Raw genomic sequence first — 21,337 nt, 5'->3', positions numbered from 1 at the left:
AGCTATTAATTTTTAATCTGTGAATATGAACTCAAGCATATACATAGCCACATGCATAGACACCTGCATACATGGGACATTTATGCACATAAATTTTCATAATATTTTCATTCACCTTTCCCCTAGCCCCAGGCCCAGGCTTCCTTTGAAATAGAATCAGTTGGCCTTGCCAGATAAATTCTCCTGGGAGTCCCTTCTGTTTGCATCTAAAATAGTCTCAATTCAAAAGGTACTTTAATGTCCATCATTTATTGATGTTTATGTTTTCTTCATTGCCTTTTTTACAGACGATTGAACAACAATGAAATCTCCCTCCTGGAGGCCACTGGGATGTTTAAAAAACTTACACATCTGAAGAAAATGTGAGTTATCTGTCAGCAGGAAGGTGTCCCTCAAGATGCTGGCTTGGGAGGAACAGGGGAAAGCCTGGGGTGGGGTGCTCTCCCTGGGGTGGGGATAGAGCTCCTGGGCATGCGGGTGTTGGGTGCAGGAAGGGAGGGGCTCCTAGGGGCAGGGCATTTGAAACCCTTCCCATGCCTCCTCTCCCAGCAACCTGAGCAACAACAAGGTGTCAGAAATCGAAGATGGCACGTTTGAGGGAGCGGCCTCTGTGAGTGAGCTGCACCTGACTGCAAACCAGCTGGAGTCCATCCGGAGTGGCATGTTCCGGGGTCTGGACGGCTTGCGGACCCTGTGAGTGTGGGCTCATGGGCAGGGGTAGGCATTGGAGGGAAAGGATGAGAGAGGTAGGAGGTGCCCTCCCTGACCCTGCTTGGAGGAGGGTGTGGCTGCCGAAGGGCAGGATAGGTAACTCTGCCGTGAGGCCTGTCCTCTTTTTCCCTGGGAGATGGGCCAATTCCTCATGAAGGGATGAAGGGATGGGGTGCAGTGTTCTGTGGTCAGGCTGCAGGACCACAGCACAACTGCAAGCAGAGTGGCCCTGAGGAGACTGTGCCTAGGGAACACAGCAGGGGGCTGGGAGCAGTGATGTGTCATCCCTGGATTTGGGGATCCACGACCCAGAGCCAGAGCTCACCAGGCCCTGGAAGCTCAGTGGGTCCACAGAATCCTCACCACTCCATAAAGCTGCAGAGAACCCTTGGTCCACCTAGGCAGTGACAGCTCTTCAGGTGACCCTGGGGACCTTGAGTGTCCAGTAGACAGGGCAGCCTCCTGACACAACAAGAATGTTCTGTGACTATGCTGTCCCACCCAGGAGGTGCAATGAAGCACTTATTGTGCTTCACAATGTGCTGTGAAGCACTTATTTAATTTCAATTCATTTAAATCTAAATAGCTGCATGTGGGTAGTGGCTGCAGTATTGGAAAATATGGCTCTAGAAGCTACTTGCCTGGGTTTAAATTTCAGCTCTGCAGCAGGGTATAAATTTGTCTTCTGAGCACGTATCACTGTGTTTGTGGAAGGTAAATGAATGTGTGACAGGGCTCCCTCTGGGTTTCTATTTGTTTTATAAAAGGAGGATTTTACTAGGCACTGTTTTGTAGCTTTCTTCTTCATTTGTGAATACAGCATGGCCATCTTTCTAGGCTGTTCCTATCTGGCTGCCTTATTCGTCTTTATATTTGCCCAGTTTTCCTTGGATAGGATGACTATGCTATTCATCTCGTCATTGTGTTCTTGAGGTCAGGGTCAGACAGAGGCAGCAGAAACACATGAGGGTCAATGAAGGTATGGGACAAGCAGTAACCAGAAATGACCACTGTTATTATAAACAGCTGTCCGCCCAGTCTTTGGTACACATATATCTATATACTTGCCTGCCATACATACAATACATGCCTGCCATACATGCGCATGTATATGTACACACAGATAGATGTAGACATGTCTGTGTAGCTGTCACCACAAGTTATGCCATAAACATATTCATTCTCTCCAAAAGTTACTCTCACCCTCTTTATTTATTATTAGTGTATAAGAACACCTAGCATAGACTGTGCAAAGCCCTGACTTCAATCCCCAGTACCACACACACACACACACACACACACACACACACACACACACAGTGATTAACCTGGATATGCCTATAATCCCAGCTACTTGGGAGGCTGAGGCAGAAGGATTGCAAGTTTGAGGTCAGTCTGAGCAACATGGCAAGATACTGTGTCCAAATAAAATTTTTAAAGGGCTGGGGATATAGCTCAGTGCTCCTTTGGTTCAATTCTCAGTAACACACTCATACCCCTAAGATCTACCCTTTTAGCAAAATTTAAATCTATAGGTACTATACTGTGTTATGATCTTTAGGGCCTGTTTATTATGTATAACTGAAATACAGATACATTTTAATAGAGTCCTATAATAAGTTCAGTAATCTGCTTTTTTCTTTAAACATAACATGGGCACCTTTACATATCATTAAAATTTCTTTTACAAATTGGTTTTAATGACTGTGTACTATGTAAATACTGGAAATTTAGGCTGCTCCTAATTTTTATTATATGAAATTCTGTGATTAATATTTTTATCACAAAATTCTGCACCCATCCATGAGTATTTTCTTAGGATGAAGTCTCCTTCAGAGGAGATCAGCAGTGGAAGTAGAAAGTGTCTTTGTAGAGATTTTTGGTACTTCTCACCAAACACACATCCAGGGAGGCCCCACATCATTGTCCTGCCAATTGTGTGTGCCTGTTTACCCACTCTTGCCAGCCCTGGCATCATCATCATCATCATTATTATTATTTTATATTTTACATTCTTTTCAATTTGGCAGGCAGAAATTCAGCATTGCTTAGATATACTTGATACTAGTAAATTTGCATGAAGCTTCATGAACATTCACAGACCATTCTAATTTCTCTTATGAAATTGCCTAGTCTGTCAAGTGTTGTTTCTGCTTTTATTTTTGGTTGAAGAGGTTTTAGAGGATGAGCAGAGGCTGTTCCACACAGAAGAGGAAGGGCACTGCAGAATGATATCTTAATGGGGCCAGGAGTGACCATACCGTGTCCATGTGATGGTGCAGCTGGCCCAGGGGTTGGTGATTAAGCCTGATTTGGTGGACAAAGTGGAAGCTACCAAATGGGCTTTAAACTAGACAGTGACATGTCCCTGGCATGGAGTGGAGCATGGTTTGGAGAAAGGGGAAAGCACTGGGCATCCAGGGAATAAAGGTGGGCTGCAGGGATAGGAGGTGCGCAGGATGGAGCCACAAGGCACCTCAGCAGAAGGGAGCACAGATGTGCAGAATCCTCTCTCCAGTGTCTGGGACCTGTGCACGCCATGTTCCTGCTCCGTGGCTCTGTGTCTCTGGAGAAGCATCTGGAACTAGCTGGTACTGGCTGACGCTGCATGGCACAGGTGAACTGTGATGAGGCACAGCTCAGGGCTCCACCAGCAATCTCCTCTCTCCCCTTCTCTCTCCCCAGGATGCTTAGAAACAACCGAATCAGCTGCATCCACAATGACAGCTTCACGGGCCTGCGAAATGTCCGACTCCTCTCACTGTACGACAATCACATCACCACCATCTCCCCTGGAGCCTTTGACACCCTGCAGGCTCTCTCCACGCTGTGAGTCCAGCCTCGGAGGACAGGTGGCCTGGTGACTGTGGAAGCAGCCATCCTGGGGGTGGACTCCTCTGGTCTTGTTCATGCAGTCTTCCCTCTGGGGAGGTTGGGGTCCTCCTGGCTTCCTGAAACACGGCTCTCACCACCATGAGCTCTGTCTCTGGTCCTGAAAGCCAATGCGCTGGGTGACTGTCGGGTGTCTGAGAGAGTTGAGCAATTGTGGTGGACAGGAAGGGGTGGATAGGAGAGGGTCTTGCTGGGTCAACTGCGACTCGCAGGATATCTTCATGGCCGCATACCTGCCTTTTCCAGAAACCTCCTGGCCAACCCATTCAACTGTAACTGCCAGCTGGCCTGGCTGGGCGATTGGCTGAGGAAGAGGAAGATTGTGACTGGAAACCCTCGTTGCCAGAACCCAGACTTCTTGCGGCAGATCCCTCTGCAGGATGTGGCCTTTCCTGACTTCAGGTGTGAGGAAGGTAACTGGCAGCCCCCACAGAAGGGTCCATGGGTGGGGCTGGGCAGGTCAGAGCCATGGTGGGTGGCAGGCAGCACCTGCATATGCCCCTGGGTGAGGCGATTCGGGGACAGGAGGCAAGAAGACACCCCTTCCTGGAAGTGCCTTTGTGTGGTTTTAAGAGGAGTAATGTGCTAATCATAAAAATATAGATAACAAAAGGAAATAAACATCACATTATGCCATCACTCCGAGAAAATTACAGTAACATTTAATGTGTTTTCTTTGTGTAAGTGTGTTTAACTTAGAGACCTTCCTCTGGACTCCTCCTGAGTGCTCCAGACCATGGGGTCACGCTGTCCTTCACATACAGCAGGACCCTCTTGAGTTCCATCCCTCATATGTGGGCACCCTAGCCACTTTTTACTCTAATGTCCTTTTTTCTTCTGAGCGCTCAATCCTCTTGCCCTTCACAACCAGGAAGCGGCCTGGTCCTGTTTTCCTCAGGACATTACACACCGTGTTTGCTGGTGGAAGCAGATTTTTCCTGAAGGTGACAGAGCAAGGCTGCATCTCAGTTGTCTGTGTTCTTAAGTGTCCCTCAGCCCCCTACCGTGGGGAACTTCTCCTGGGCTGGATGCTGAGATGCCTTCCTTGTCTCTAGTCCCACTGTCCTTGCACCCCCCCACCCCGTCCCCAATCCAGTCTGTTCCAGAGAGCAGCTCCACTGTAGAACCATCCCCTCCAGGTCACGTGGGGAAGAAGGTGACGCTGGGAGAGCCTCAGCTTTCACACCAGGAAAAACCATCAGAGTATTTTGCTAAACAAAACCAATGGACTCTCTAATAGCAGTTTTGCTTCCTACTTTTCAAATGAAAAGAAAAAACTGGGGGTAGTGGTGATAGGGAAAAGTTTTAGATAACTTAATAGATTGAATATTAAGGTAGTTGTAGAAACAAAATTAGTAATGTATTCTTCTAAGATTTGCTTTGCCCATAACTCCTTGTTTAAGGTGACAATTATATGACTCTGACTAACCTGTAACTTCATTAACCTAACAGAAGTTACCAGGCCAGGGTGAATTTACCATGTATATGTGCCTATCTTGTGTCTGTGACTCATAAATAGGAACTGGAATTGTATTTACACATCAAAGACCACTAGGGGTGAGACAATGGGTAAAAAGGATATAAAAAGGGAAACACTGAACAAAGGGAGGCGGATACTGACCAGCCTGGTTTTTGGTGTTCCCGCCCGCTCGCGAGAAGAAATTTTATTATTTTATTCAAATTCTGTGTCTCTGTGTATTTCTTTCCAAGATTTCTGTAACAGTGGTGCAGGCCTGTAATTCCAGCACTCTGGGAGGCTATGGCAGAAGGATCATGAGTTTGAGCCCAGTTTGGGCAACCTAGCAACTTAAAGTAAAAGCATTTTAAAAGGGCTGGGAATGTAGCTCGGTGGGAAGGCTGCAGGTTCAATCCCCAGCACCAGAAAAAAGAAAGAAAGCAAACTGTATTACTCACATACATCTCTATATCAATTTTATATAATAATAGCTTGCTAATTTTTTAAATCCTGGGCTTTTTTGGGGGGCGTTGTGTTTTGTTGTTTGGTGTGCTGGGGATCAAACCTAGGGCTTCACATGTGCTAGGCAAGTGCTCTATCATTTAGCTACACCTCCAGTGCTAATTCTGATTTTTCAACCTAAATTTATATCTTCAGCTTTATCTCCTGCCATTAACTCTCATTTGAAAGCATTCTTTCTCCCGAGAAACTGTTTGCTTTTCTTATATATATAAAAAAGCCATGTATCATCATTTCTTATCGACAACCCGGGAAATAAAACAATCACCGCTGTGCTTCCCACCCCACCCCCACTGCCTAGCCCTGGCTCCTTTCTTCAGCATCCCGCAGTGTGGCTTTCTGGTGCCTTGCTGTGTGTCCATGTGTACGGGAGGACACAGGTAGGATCTTATGGGGCCTTTCAACATGACGGACACACCATTGTCTACAGGGCATTACAATGGATTGGACCAACTCCCTTCTGCCTGGCGTTTAGACATCCAAAGCTCTGCTCTTATGTGTCGTTCTGTCAGGAATGTCTTGTGGATAATTCTCTATGCGTATGTGCAGTTTTTTTCTCCCTCTTCAATAATTTCCTAGAAGTGGGCGGGGGATCTACCTCAGTGGTTTCGCCGCCTGCCTCACAAGTGGAAGGACCTGAGTTAGATCCCCGGTACCAAAAAATAAAAAAATAAAACAATAATAATAATTTCCTAGAAGTGAAAAGATTTTTTTTTTTAAGACGTTGCTGCTAAGAGGCAGGAGGGCCTAGTGGTCAGGAGGGAAGGTTCCCAAGGCAGCCTGCTGGAGCCTAGGCCCAGTACTACCTCTTCCAGGGCAAGTTACTTGGGCGAGTTATGTAATCACTCGGCATTAGTTTCCACATCTCTACAATGGGCAAATAATAGCAAGCAGGTCCACTAGAGAGATGTTTGAGGATTCAGTGAGTTCATCTTTGTCATATAGTGCCCACCCACGGCCAGCCCTTCATAACTAACAGCCACTGTCACCAGAATACGTGCTACCTGCTTCTTCATGTCTTCAACAGGTCTGACCAGGGGTCTTTATTGTTCCTCTGCATCCAGTCAGAAAAAAGGAAGTCATGGAGGGCATTCAGTGATCTTTACTGAATAATTGAATGCATCAGTGAAGGGATCCTGGTTAGGGCCTACATCAGCTAGACCTGGACTCAGGCCCCACATTGCTTCTAACTTAACCTTTCTAGACTTCAGTGAGATGGAAATTCATTCATTCGTTCATTCATTAATTCACCTGATCTATTAGGAGGGCTGCTTTTCACCAGGCACTGACTGCACTGAGTGCTGGGCTCTAGGAGAAGAAAGCACAAAGAAGAAAAGAGAGATAAGTCTCTGTCCTTACTCTGCTTGCATTTTAGGGGGTAACGATAACACCCCTTTAGTGCACTGCAAAGGAGATAATGCCTGATATAGTGTCTGGGGATGGTTGCTCAAGAAATGATGTGAGCTGGGCATGGTGGTGCACACCTGTAATCCCGGCACTCTAGAGGCTGAGGCAGGAGGATCACTGCAAGTTCAAGGCCAATCTGGGCTACATAGTTCAAGACCAGCCTGAACTAAATAGTGAGACCCTGTCTTGAAAAAAACCAACCAGCCAAACAACAAAAAAAACCCTCCAACAAACAAACAAAACAAAAACAAAGGAAATGGTGTGGATGCAGTCCTCCTTGTCTGCTTTGCCTGCTCCACCTTGAGCCTGAGGCAGAAGAGATCAATCCCAGGCCCATTTTAACCTGAATATGTTCCAGGAGCCTTTGTCTCTGGTGGGGTTAGTGTGTGCACATGAGGAACAGAGGATGTACAGCAAAAATGGGACTTGCTGGAGGCCAAAGCAGTGTCAGAGAGGGGCTGTGGCACTTGGCCCTAGTGCAAGAGGCCCTAAGAAGATCCATCCCCTGGCTGACAGGACTTCATGCCTTCTTCCCTAGGCCAGGAGGAAGGGGGCTGCCTGCCCCGCCCACAGTGCCCCCAGGAGTGTGCCTGCCTGGACACCGTGGTCAGATGCAGCAACAAGCACCTGCGGGCTCTGCCCAAGGGCATCCCCAAAAATGTCACAGAGCTGTGAGTAGCCCCAGACCTTGCACCCTCAGAGGGCCTGAGGGACAGGGAGAGGAAGCATTTCTTGAGGGGTTGGGGACAGCAGCAGGAAGGGAAGGTGCCTGAGAACAGGGATGGGCTGACTGGGGGGAGGGTTAGGGTGTTGCAGAAAATACTAGCTCCAAGAAAGCTTTGACCCCCCCTCTTGGAGTCCCTCTCTGCAGTCACCTGATGACACACATCCCCATGGCAAGAGTTTCATCCCTTTAGACTAAGCTCTGTGTTAAAAATAGAGAACATTATTGTTTCCACTTGTTGTCTTGTGAGCATTCCCCACTGTTGCAAAGATGCTTACAAATGTGATCTTTTGTTTACTAATGACAGAATGTTATTCACATGGGTTGATTATGCTCTAGATAATAAATCCCCTTTTATTGGATGTTTAAGTTGTTTCCAATTTTTACTGTATAAGTAACACCAAGGTGAACATCCTTCAGGGAAACCTCTAGACACAGAGGACTGTGTGTTGAAGACTTGATTTGGATTTATGTCTGAACTCATGTGGGGGGGGGGGGTAAGTGCATGTGACAAGCAGGGCCAGACCACTGACCCCACTGTGTTCTCTCTGCAGCTACTTGGATGGCAACCAGTTCACACTGGTGCCGGGTCAACTCTCCACCTTCAAGTACTTGCAACTTGTGTGAGTATTCAGGGTTTGAGGGTCTCAGGCCTGCCTCAGAAGGGCATTTGACTATCATGGCTCCAATTTTGGGGAGAATTACCTACAAACCCTACTTCTGGGCAGCTCCTGTTTGCAAATCCCCACTTCGCTGTGGGAACACGTGTGCCTAGAGCTGTTTTGCCACCTAGTGGCTATGCTTTGCAATTGCACCCTTCCAGCCCTATTGGGTGAGACCTGTTTGCTTCTGCCCACATCATCTCCCTCTAGAGCTGGCTAAAATTATTGTTAACTCAACCAATCCTTGCAAGATAGGAATCAGGGCAGAAGTATAGGGTGATGGATGATGGGAAACCTCTTGGTCTAACGTCAGCCTCCAAACCCAATAGAAAACAGGACAGCTGGAAAAACACATTTGTAAATAGGTTTTTCTTAGGCTGACATCTGCTTTTGTTATTTCCACCTTTCACCCTTTCTACCCATGGAAATGTATAAAATAAGTCTCAAGATAATTAGTTCAACTACCCTTAACCTTGTAGCCTAATTGGTACCTCACTTCAATTGTCTTTATTTACCCATTGGCCCGATTCTACCAAAAAGAGGTCCAGAGAACATCCCATCTTAGTGTGGCTTGGAGCAGCCCTCCTCCAAGTGTGGCCTGAGGACAAATGTCAGTCTGAGAACTGTCTGTAGTGGGGTTGTATTTAGATAAGAAACTTTCACCGGAGTGTAAATGAACATCTTGCTTTCCTGCATTGAGAAAGTCTTGCTACGAAAACATTGTTAGCTAAACTAAACTGTGTTTAGGTTGCTCTTGGCACAGGTTCCTTGCTATGGGCTGGTAGCATTCAGCTCAAGGACTGGCTGCTTTGAGAAGCACTGCTTATGGAATTTTGCAGCTCTAACTTACTTGCCTTTGCTTAATGACTTTGAGAATGTCACCATTCCAGCAGGGGTAGGGGTGAAACAGTGGCTGGTGGCTAGTGACAGAGAGCCAGAGAAAGAGACTGAATACTATGAGCTCCTGGCTTTTCTGTGGCCTAGCCTGTGGCAGCTCCACCTATGGATGGCTCAGCTCCACTTGAGGAGGAAAGGTGGGAACAGAGCACTCACATCAGGCTGGCTCTTCCTGTGGTGCTGCCTCTCCAGGGCTGAAATGTCTCTACCTCCCCATCACAGGGTAGGACCACAGTATGTTGAATGTTCAGTGAAGTGCCTAACTATATCCTTAAAACAAGGGAGGATTTTGAATTAGATTAGGTAGAGGAAGGGACCAGGAGAAGATGAAGACAGGGCATATTCTTTCACTCTGTGCATATTTCAGAGTCCAGCTGCACTTTTTGAGGTAGGCAGATGTATAGGTCCCAGTCATGGGCCTCCCCGAGACTGTCATAGTCTAGGGAGGATGCAGGAGAGAGACGGGAGCTCATGCAATCACAGGGAGCATTAAGGGTCCCACATTAAGGCAGGAGCAGCCTGTGGCCCAAAGGAGGGTGTGATGAGCTCAGGGTGGGGGCTGCAAGGGGAGCATCTTTGAAGGTGAGTCAGTAGGTACAGGGAACAGAATATCCAAGGGCACAGGCCTGTGGGATTCTCAGAGAGTTTCAGGAAGTTTAGTAAGTCAGTTGGCGGGGGGTGGGGGGAGCACCTGTCGGGGGGTGGGGGGAGCACCTCTCAGGGGCTAGGGCTAGAATTCCCACTTCAGACAGAAAGGAGCAGGTTTTTGATAAGGAAGTGACCACATCAGATTTGTCCCTGGGAAGATGAAGAAATGACAGTGGAAACCAGAAGAGAGGCAATGTTGGCTTGACATAAGCAGAAACCTAGGAAGAGGGGATGGTATAAAAGATGATGCAAGGCACAAACCAGTGATATCAAATGAGTGGCCTGAGATGTGGGAGGGGTACCATTTCCAGGCTGAGGGGAGGAGGAAGCCAAGACTGGGCTCCATCCAGTCTGAGGGCCTGTGGAGCATCAGGCTGAGGGTTCTGGTGAGAAGACAGGCTGGGGCCACAGGGTGGCAACTTCAACATGGACTAAAGGAGGACATGGTGGGACCTTAGCATCCTGAGACATGATAGTTACCAGGGACCAAGAACGCAAGGCCACAGAGGGGGCAGGAGTGACAGATAGTCAGGGGTCCAGGAAAGACAGGGATGAAGGGTGGTCCACTGCACCTGGGGTAGAGCCTAACTCTGCCTCTGGCCAGCTGGCAGTCCGGGGTGAGTTAATCCCTGTGAGACTCTAGGTCTTTATTTGTAAAATAGGGTCACTCTCCCTCACAAGATTGTGGGGGAGGGCTAAGCACTACTGTGCAGATTGCTAGCCAGAGAAAGAAGATCATCAGACATGGCAGGTAGGAGGTGACCAGTGGCCTTGGTGGAAGCATTCCCCTGGTGGTAAGGGGGGTGCAGCAGCCCTGTGTGTACAAACAGGGAGTTCAGTGGCTACCCCACTCCACCAGAGTAGTGGGGCCTTGGCCCTCCTGGCTGGGGAGGGATGCAGATGGAGAGGGAAGAAGCCCAAGAAGTGAGCCAGAGTTGAGTTCTTTCCAAATGATGCTCTTGCTTTTCCAGGGACCTCAGTAACAACAAGATCAGTTCCTTAAGCAATTCCTCCTTCACCAATATGAGCCAGCTGACCACTCTGTGAGTACCAGCAGGGCCAGGGTTGGGCACACAGAGCCATGGCTTTAGCCTGTGCCGGGCATGGCTTCCCAGTCATTCACAGTAACCCTGTGCAGACTCCCTCACCCACCAGAGGCTAATGGAGAACCTGAAAACTAAAACATCTTTCATTGTAAAATACAACACATACATGGAAAAGTGCAACAAATATAAATATACCCTTTTAACAAATAATCATAAACCTAGCACATGTGTAGACACCTAAGGAAAAAGTGAAACAGTGTTAGCACACACAGCCTGCCTTGTTCCTTCCTGGTCATTACTTCTCCCTCCGACCACCTCAAGGCAGCCCCCATCCTGATGTGGTGATTGCCGCTTCTTTAATTTTCTCTATAGTGCGACCATCTACATATGTATTTCTATTTTTTCTTTTTTCTTTTTTGGTACCGGGGATCCAACTTGGGTCCTTGAGCTTGCACAGCAGGCAGCGAAACCACTGAGCTAAATCCCCGGCCCTATTTCTATTTTTTCTTTTTTGAGCTTTGTAGTGCAGGCTGGTCTTGAAGTCAGTATATAGCCCAGACTGGCCTCAAACTCCCGCTGATCCTCTTGCCTCAGCCTCCTGAGTGCTAGAATTACAGGCATTCACCACCATGCCCAGCTACATATGTATTTCTAAACAATATAGTTCAATTTTCCCATTTTATTTGTTTCTTTCTTTTTTTTTTTTTTTTGGTACTGGGGATTGAACTTGGGACCTCATGCTTGCGAAGCAGGCGGCGGAACCACTGAGCTAAATCCCCAGCCCAATTTTCCCATTTTAAACCTCATATAAATTGAATCATGGAGGGTACCTCCATTTACACCTGGCTTCTTTTGCTGAATGTTATTATGTCCATGAGATCCATTCCTGTTGTGTGTAGCTGTGGTCTGTTTGTTTTCATTACTACATAGTGTTTCTTCACAGAAATGTGCCATACCTCCCTCATCCATTGAATTATTCATCGGTATTGGGGTTCTTCCCAGCTTGGGCTGTTGTGAGCAGAGACCCTTTGAACATTTTTATGCCTAGAACCTAAGAAATTTTCAAGCAATTGAGCAGAAGGTATTAATAAGCATCCTTTAGATTTGCCTGTACTTAGGAGTGCATCTCCTTCACCTCCCAACACCTCAGGAGACCCATCATACACCAGGAACCTTGGGGCTTTCCCAAGGTTTTACCGAGGTCAAATAGTGGCGCTAGTTCTCAAGAAAGAAAGGCAGGGTCATATGTGACCCTGCCAGGCCCCAGGAGCACACTATGGGCTTGAGGCCAGGAAGGACCTGTCTGGGTTCCACACTTGAGCTTATCTGCCCCAGTCAGCAGGTCACCACTTCCCAGTCTCCGTGACACCCTGTAACTTGATTGTTGATTGTGAGACTTAGCCTTGGCAGGGCCTTCGGAACTTTGGTATAAAGCCACCTTGGTGTAGGACTGTGTTCCTGTGTTCCCAACCTGAAGATCCTGCCCTCCAGGGACATTTGGCAATGTCTGAAAACGTCTGTGGTTAGCACATCTCAGAGGGAGGATGCTGCTGGCATCAAATGAGTTAAGGCTAGGGAGGTTGCCAAACATCCCTCAAGACACAGGGCAACCCCCCTGACCAAGAATTACCACTAATTCTGAGGTTGAGAAATCCTGGCCTGAGGGATCCTGGCAGCCACAAGAGAGACAGCTATAATATGGATGTATAATATATATAATATGGATAGCTCTTTCCTTTCTCCCTTTCTTCTTTTCTTTCTTTCTTCCCTTCCTTTTCTTTCTTTCCTTCTTTCTTTTTTTCCTTTTTTTTTTTTGATACAGTGTCTTGCTATGTTGTTCAAGTTGGCCCTGACTCACTGAGTAGCTCAGGCTGGCCTCAAACTCATGATGATCTTCCTTCCTCAGCCTCCCAAGTACTAAGATTACAGGCATGCGCCATCATGTCTGGCTCATTTCTTATTTTAAAAAATAGCTTTACTAAGGTACAATGCATGCACAATGAACTGCTCATATTAGAGTGTAAAATTTTACAAGTCTGAATATGTGCATACTCAGCAGACCAGCACCACAGTCAAAGTGAATCCCTAGATTCATCCATAGTATTGTACATATTGGTAGTTCCTTCCTTTAGATGACCAAGAAATATTCCATTATGTAGATATGCCATGGCTTGTCTGTGTCTTAGTCAGTGGAAACAAGAGCTATTCCCACGGTGGGGCCATTGCAGGTATCATCTTCATTGTTAGTCCACCTGTCTCCCCTAAATGGATTCATTTATTTGGAAACATTTAAGGATAGTGGTTTAGTGTGTGGGGTCTGGAAACAGAATCTTAGTGAAAACCCCTTCTAAAAAGTTAATAACATGACTGTGAGGATGTTCTTTCACCACACTGAGCCTCAGTTTCTTTACTTATTACAATGGGGTAGGTACTGTACCTTCTTTTCTGACAGAGCTTCTTTCTTCCTTCCTCCCCACAGTATCCTCAGCTACAACGCCCTCCAGTGCATCCCTCCTCTGGCCTTCCAGGGGCTCCGCTCCCTGCGCCTGCTGTAAGTTTTCTCATGGTTCATTCCTCCAGAAAGTCCACCCCACAGAGGGCCCTGCCCTCCACCTGGTAGCATAAATATCTCCATGTCTGGGGCCTTAGCAGGGCCAATGCCATGTCCAGTGGCAGGAATCCAGAACACTCACTCAAGCCTCTTACAGAACCCATTAGGAATGGGAGATGATTCAAAAAGAGGGTGCTGTCTCCCCCAAGCTGATTTTGTAGTGTATATGGGGGAGGAGTGTCCATTTGCATATGAGACTTCTGTTTAGATTGAAAATGTTTGTTTGCAAGAGATCTGAATCTTTCTTCAGATGTGAGTTTTTGTTTTGTGACCAAAGCTTTCTGTTATGCCTATATGATGGCCCCTGTCAGCTCCACTGGGGGCAAGGTGATAGTTCTCCAGCCCTCATCTATGGCTGGCCTGTTAGCCTCAGACTCACCTATTTAAAATGTTAACTTGAGTTATTTCTGAAGGCAAAGCCAGAGTCCTCCCAAAGGACTGAGAACAAAGTGGTCTGCCTAGGCCATTAAGGGCTTCCTCTTTCCCTGGGGCCAGCAGGGCATACTCTTTAGGCAGGGTCATGGCACTGACTGAGAGATGGGAAGGATATGCAGGGCATGTCCCTTCATAGAGGGCCAGGACTGCCCCTGCATCAGATCTCGACCCTTGTCTCTGGACCAAGCACTGGCAGCTTCTTCTCTCTTCAGGTCCCTCCATGGCAATGATGTCTCCACCCTCCAAGAGGGCATCTTCGCAGATGTGACCTCACTGTCTCACCTGTGAGTACTCCAGCCCAATTCTTTGGCCCTCTTTGGATTTAAACAGAACTTGAATTCTGAGGGAGACCCCAGCTCCTCAGACTGCCAGAACTTCGCATATGTACTTTCCCAGCCTCTGTCACACTCATGGCTCACCAACCACAGTGGTATAGACCTAGCCTTGCTCAAGGTAACAGTGCCCATCTGTGTCAACTAGTACGATGCCCACAGTGATCCTACAACATAAGTACTGTTGCCCTTCACGGGCCCAGAAACAGCAGGGAGCTTTCCCAAAGTTGCACAGCTAGTAGGTGGTGGAGTTTCTGACCTCAATGCCCATGATTTTAAGCACTACACCAAAACCGTGTTTCTAACTTAAACCATGGAGGTTAAATTCCAGGAATTTAGTACCTCCCAAAGTGGTGCAATTGAGGCAGAATGACTTCCAGAAACATTTAGCTGATAGTACTGTGAAAATTCCTTAAAAGTGATAGCCTTGGTTCCTCAAAAAGTAAACACAAGCTAGGTGCACTGACTCTTGCCTATAATCCCAGCACTCTGGGAGGCTGAGGCAGGAGGATGGCAAGTTCAAGCCCAACCCAGGAAACTCAGTGACTTAGTGAGAACTTGTTTCAAAATAGAACATTTAAAAAGAACCAGGGATGTAGGTCAGTGTGGAAGCCCTGGGGAGGAAGGCAAGGAGAATGAGGAGTACAGAGTTTTCTTTTGGGGTGATAAAAATATTTTGGAAATAGATAGTAGTGATGGTTGTAAAACATTGTAATCGACATTACTGAATTATAAAGTGATGGAAATGGCACATTTTATATTGTATGCATTTAACCATATAAACTGTGAAGAAATAAAGAAGCTCTGGGCCAAGACAGGGCCAGCCTCACTGTGGAGGTAGGGCTGGATCGCAACAGATGCCTCTCCTGGCATTTCCTGGCACTACTGGCTGAGACAATGTACATGAACTCCGGCCACATGGACCCAGCTGGGACCCTCGGTGTGACTGACCCCTATGGCTCTCAGCCCCACATCCAGGGCCCAAATGAACAAGCTTACCCAGGCCCGTGGGATCCCCAGGATCTCTCCTGAAGTTCATTCAGTTAAACTTTCACTAGATTTTCCCAGTTCTGTGACTCCCTTACCCACATTTTCATCTCTCAGATCAGAATGTGTCCTAAAATGATGTGTACCTTTAGCACAGTAATGTCTCCCATCCTTCCAAAGCCTGCTACACCAGTGGTGCATCTGAGAGTCTTAGACTTGAGGAAGTAAAAGAGTCCCAGCCACTTTTGGAGGATCTGCTTGAGTCAAACACTGTACATCATCTGTGGTGTCTTGTTTACTCTATGATCAAAATAGGAACTAGGTTTTGTGTCGAAAGCTGAGTCTGCCCACTGCCTGGAGCACCACACTGAAGATTTCAGAGGTGGTCTGGAGCTGGTGGGAAGAGTGCAGTGATTGATTAGTAATGTCTGTTATGGAAGTGGAATGGGTAAATTCAAGGTGGTAGGAGTGATTATTTGCATTTTACAGTCCTAGGTTCTGAAAAGCTAAGCAGGTCCTAAAGCTAGGAAATGACAAATAGGATTTGAACCTAGGTGTGTCTGATTACAAGATCACTATTTATTCTTTATTGCCTCAATAAATATGTCCTGGCAAAACACAGTGAGTCAAGTGCTGGTAGAATTTACTAATACAAGTTCTCTGCCTTCTGTGACCATCTGGATACTATCAAGAGAAATTGAAGCAAGCAGTTCTAACTCTGGGAAAGTCTGAGGAGCTTCACGAAGAGGTGCCATTTATGTTGTCACTGAGGAGATATCAAGAGTTTGCCATTTAGAGAAGGTGGGAAGGGCATCCAGGAAGAGGGGTAGCAAGCACAAAGTCACAGAGCCAAGAAAGTAAATGACACATTCAGGAATGTTGTCATCCAGCTAAGAGAAAGGGTGTTTGTCTGGGGTGGAATGTGGGGTGGAAAAAGCTGAGACTGTAAAGGAACAATGGAATGCCATCTTGAATAGCTTTGTTTGCCAGGCTAAGGACTTTGGACTTCATTTTATAAGTAGAAGGGAATTGTGGAAGAATAAAGTTGTCAAAAACTCCCGGAAAGCCAGTGGTGGGACAGAAGCTGGAGGGGATGGAAGGACGCAGGAGTGAGCCCAGCTGGAGATGGTGGCTCTGGACAAAGGCCAGGCAGGGCCAGTACTGTTTATTGCTCCTATTGACTTGAATTCACAGGGGCTTGTTTCCATTTATGTTTTGTAATTTTTTACTGTGAGCTCCTTTTTGATGACCATTAGCCTTTAGAATCTGAGGACCTACATGGGAGAAACTGCTCTCCAGGGAGCATGTCTCTTCCAGGCACCAGGAACTGCTGCTGCATGTGACTGCCAAGCCCCCTTTGGAGATCCCCGGGTCATGGCCCCTTGGCTGCTGTCTGCTTCATGCTCCTTCTTGTCAGGCCAGGACCTCCCAAGCATCTAGTCTACCTTTTCCACCTTTGGATTCCCTCTTAGTGTACCCCTTCTGCTTGTGGTTTAACATCCTTCCTTCTTCCTCATGAGAATTGAATAATAGCTGAATATTTTCTAATGTTATCTCTAGTTCAAAATCTAAAGGCTTTGATTTTCAAATGGGAAGCAAACCAACTATATATGTTCTGAACAAACAAACAAAAAAGCTGAAGCTACAAAACCAAAGTTTGAGCCTACATCTCTCTTTAGAAGAACAAGGACATCAGGTCTGAAGCCAGATTCAATTTATAAGAAATAAAATAAGTAAAGATCACTTTAGCAGTAATTGTAGAACAAGACAATGGCATTAGTGATCAGATGTGTTTGTTAATTGCATCTCAGATCAATCGCTCTGTAAAACAGCATCTGTTTGGAAGAAACCTTTTATTGTTAATGAAGCACCTTTGTAATAAATTCTGTCCTGTGAACCCAGAGCTTAAAATGGAAATAGGCAGTCACCTGGAAAGTGTGTATGTATTGTGTTCAGGCATGCACATATACACATGCAGGACTGATGGAATATATGCATCCACCCTCTCTGCTGTACTGAGGAGCTACAGCCCTTCCACCAGGATTTCCTGAGCACTTGCAAAGAGTAAGGAATGGTAAGAGGATGACATAGACACACAGCATTCACTCTGCGCTTAATGAGAGTCATCTGCAAAAGCCATGTGGAGGCTTCAGGAGGGATGTGGCATGGCTTCATAACAAGTCAGGATTGGCCAAGTGACAGCATCTGTGTTCATGGCTCATCAAAGTGCGAACAGTCCTAAGAAGCCCTTTGGTTCTGCTATGACCCTTGCTGGACCCTCTCCTGTCTATAGGCAGTATAGAGGAGGTGTGTGGAGGACAAGGGTATAGAGGAGGGTGGATCACTACATTTAAATCCCTTGAACTCTAGGCTAGGAATCAACTTGCAGTGGGATCTCAAACAATTCATTGTTTTTTTTAGGACTCTTCTCTTACCTGTACAAAGGTTATTCCTAAGGTCTCCTATGATTTAAACATGCCATAATGATTGTGAGTGCTGTTCCCTGTCCTGGGCTTCAATTCCCTATATATCTCTCTGCTGCCATCTACTTTTATGTTTACTTTTCAGTTAGCTCATCTATGAAAGATGAACCATTTGTCTAGCCACCTGTCCATCTGTTAAATCAACCATCTATTACTATAACAAAACACCTAAGGTAATTAACTTACAAAGAGGAAAGGTTTATTTTGGCTCACATTTTCTGAGGTTTCAGTACATGCTAGTTGGCTGCATTGCTTGTGGGTCTGTGGTGAGACAGAACATCATGAAAAAATGTGTGGCAGAAGAAGCTGCTTATCTCATGGTGGGTGGGATTCAAAGAGGGAGGAAGAGAAGAGGCCTGAGTTCCAGTGTCACCTTCAAGGGCTCTACCTCTTCAAGGTTCTACCGCCTCCAAATAGTGCCAAGGGCTAGGGACCAAGCCTTCAACACATGGGCCTTTGGGGGTTATTCATGATCCAAACTAGAGCAGCATCCATCTATTGGTTGGTAAATATCTACTGTGTGCCAGATCCTATGCTAAATTTCCCCAATGTCATTCTTCCTTGTTATAAGCCTGCATTTTGCTGCCTCTAATCTGCTATAGGCTAGAAAGGTAGATTTCCAAATCTATTAAGTATTTCTATCCCCAGTACCAAAAAACAAAAAACAACAACCAAATCTATTAAGTATTAGGTGTGAAAAGTCAATATGGAGGGCCGGGGATTTAGTTCAGTGGTTCTGCTGCCTGCCTTGCAAGAGCAAGTTCCCGAGTTTGATCCCTGGTACCAAAAACAAAATCAATATGGAATGCTTAAGTAAATATGGCATACTCAGATGACAGAAGAGAAAATAGTTACTGATAATTATGACACTAATTTGTTATCTGATAAAATGCAAGAAGTGATTTCAATGGTGTATAAATCTGTACACCCCCAATATTGAAAGCATATACACTAAAATTAATTTAGTTGCACTTTTTTCGATGATTCTTCTTGCACTTTCTTCTGCTGAGGTTTTGTACCTTTCTCCTGCCTTTTGGCAGATATTCACTCAGCAAACATATTGATGCCTGCTGGTGTCTGGCCTGTCCTCAAGGAACAACTTCTACTGCCTTCAAGTCCAGAAGAAGGAGACATTACTACACACAAATTGCCTAGGAGTTAGATGAGCAGAGGCGTAGAGTTTGAGTGCTCATTGGCCTCCAGACGAGGAGGAAGCTGCTTCCAGCCAGGTTCTGTTAATAGACGGCAGCAGTGCCTTGGCACTGCTGAATAGCCGCTGTTTCAGCAGTGTCCAAGTTACACCAAAGATCAACAACACAGGGCTATTTATACCTTTGCTAGGGTGTGTACCTGGATCAAGGGCCCTTTTAGATTGACAGTGGCCTGGCTGCTGTCCCCCAACCCCACCCAACTTCATCTCTGTTGAGCCTGTGGCTCTCCACTCCCCCACTGAGTTCACAGTAGTTCTTTCTTTCTTTCTTTCTTTCTTTCTTTCTTTCTTTCTTTCTTTTTATTTTTGGTTAACATGTATAAATTGCACTTCACAGTAGTTTTTATTGAGAAGGATGAAAGTGAAAAGTACAACTGAAGAGAGGGTACAGTGGTCCTTAGTTACAAAGATCCTGCTGCGGATAAATGAAAGCACAAAATGTTGAATTCAGGTGTAACTCAGACTCTACACAAAAGAGAAACAAGGAACATCACATCATCACATGTGGGTCAAGCCAGGATTTATGTTTTTGAAGAGCTTTTCTTCTGAAGCCACTGAACTACATCCCTAGATTTTTTTATTTTGAGACAAGGTTACACTAAGTTGCCCAGGCTGGCCTCAAACTTGTGATCCTCTTGCTTCAGCCTCCTCAGGAGCTGAAATTACAGGTATGCATCACCACACCCAGCTTGAATAGCTTTTATGTGATTCTGGACTCACAGTTTTTATTATTAAGAGTCAGGAAGGGACACTTAGGAGGTGCAGGTTTGCTGCCATTTATGGAGGAACACCTGCACCAATCTGGGGATTTGTGAAGATCCTAAGAGACATCAAGGGCCCCCACATTCATGGCAGCCTCAGACTCAGTCTTTCTGGAATTTTCTCTAATCATCTACAGGACTGAAAGCAGCAGCCACTCCTAATAAACTTTTAACTTGTGCCTCATCACTGGAGCACACTCCTTGTAGTGCACTATAAATGTTATATTTGTCTTCTGGATAACATGTTAGATTGTACTTTTTATTAATATAAAAAACCTGGCAAATGTAAATGTTTTGAATAATCCACAATTTTTATATTCTTGTTGCTTTAAAAGGCTTTTGTTTTTGAACACACCAGTGACCTTCCTGTACATCTGAGAGGCCCTGGTATTGCTCAGTAAAGAGGACAGTCTCATTCATCCCATTAGCCAGGATGGATACTGTCAGCATATAAGGATAGAAAGAATTAAATACATGTCAAGGTCAAAACTGTGTTCTTTGCTGAGCTCTGTGATTCCCTCAGTGCCCATTGTAGGTTATATGTGCTTGTCCTTCTTCCCCCTCTAGACTGCAAACTCTTTATTGAATCCTAAAGTGAGCCCTAGAGATGTTAAGTGGGCTGCTCAAGGTCATCCGGGCAGGGAGCAGCTGTGGAGTCCAAGTCTTGTTCAGCCCATTTTATAAGGTCGCATATTATCAGCTCTGCTATTCTGGAGAATTCCTGTTCAGAGCTGCTGCAGCTTTTATCAGACTGCGCACATCTCTGTATTGCCCAGAAAGAGTGGAAAATGGCAGCACATCCCTTGGTAACTTAACAAATGTGCCTGTCCTTACTAACACTATATAGCCTTATGCTTTCAAAGTAATGTTGATGCACTGCAGATATGAGGCACTGACTCTTCTATTTGCTGAATCAAACATCTCAGGCCCTTCCTTTCCTTCTGGCCATGTCTCATCCATCTCTGTGTCTGTACCTGGGGCAGAGGGAAGAGATTCTGAGCTTGCCCACTGGATTGGCACAAAGGCTGGGAGGTTGGCAATACATGTTCGATGTGAGGGCATAGGAATGGCCTCTGACTGCTGGCCTCTTGGGGGGCAGCTGGTACCATCTGACATGCACTCTCTCTGCCACCAAATTCTGCTTTTAGCATCTGTTTTAGAGAAATTCTCATACCTCACCTGGAGGCATGTCTAAGTACTCCCAGCTGTTAGAACCTCCAGGATGTGCAGCAGCAGGGAAGCCACTTATTAAACCACTGGGTGTTCTGGAGTGTCCTATAGCACTCTTTTGAATACTGTGAAGCAGTTTGACAAAATGAGGTGGATCCACCTATGCTGACCTGGAAGATTTCCAAGGTGTGCTGTTTGGTGACAAGAAGCAAGCTGCTGGGAAATGAGGAGTCTGGATATGACCTGTGAGGAAGAATCATGTGTGCGTCTCTGTGGGAAGGGGCTAGAGAGCTGCCTGACCATGCAACCATGTGCTCCTCTGTGGAGGGCTGTGACAGTGGACTTTACGCTTCTGATGCACAGTTTACTGCTCCCTCCTTGATGAC

The 21,337-nt window shown here is 46.1% G+C and overlaps 1 protein-coding gene across 3 annotated transcripts in view; it reads left to right on the top strand.

The window, feature by feature from the left end:
• Slit1 (slit guidance ligand 1) overlaps positions 1–21,337 on the top strand; it is a 171,989-nt gene that overhangs the window by 132,280 nt on the left and 18,372 nt on the right. For all 3 annotated transcript variants that reach the window (XM_004838581.4, XM_021253141.2, XM_021253140.2), the window contains 9 exons: positions 288–362; positions 550–693; positions 3,397–3,540; positions 3,850–4,016; positions 7,524–7,656; positions 8,264–8,332; positions 10,888–10,959; positions 13,442–13,513; positions 14,221–14,292. In XM_004838581.4, the coding sequence (XP_004838638.1) occupies positions 288–362; positions 550–693; positions 3,397–3,540; positions 3,850–4,016; positions 7,524–7,656; positions 8,264–8,332; positions 10,888–10,959; positions 13,442–13,513; positions 14,221–14,292 (948 nt within the window). The remainder of the gene's footprint in view (positions 1–287; positions 363–549; positions 694–3,396; positions 3,541–3,849; positions 4,017–7,523; positions 7,657–8,263; positions 8,333–10,887; positions 10,960–13,441; positions 13,514–14,220; positions 14,293–21,337) is intronic.

This window comes from Heterocephalus glaber, unplaced genomic scaffold (genome assembly GCF_053883595.1).
Source record: "Heterocephalus glaber isolate CG9 unplaced genomic scaffold, H.glaber_assembly_v1.0 deba00001497, whole genome shotgun sequence".
NCBI classification, from domain to species: domain Eukaryota; kingdom Metazoa; phylum Chordata; class Mammalia; order Rodentia; family Bathyergidae; genus Heterocephalus; species Heterocephalus glaber.
The sequence above is the reverse complement of the archived record's forward strand: the minus strand, read 5'-3'. Positions and strand labels throughout refer to the sequence as shown.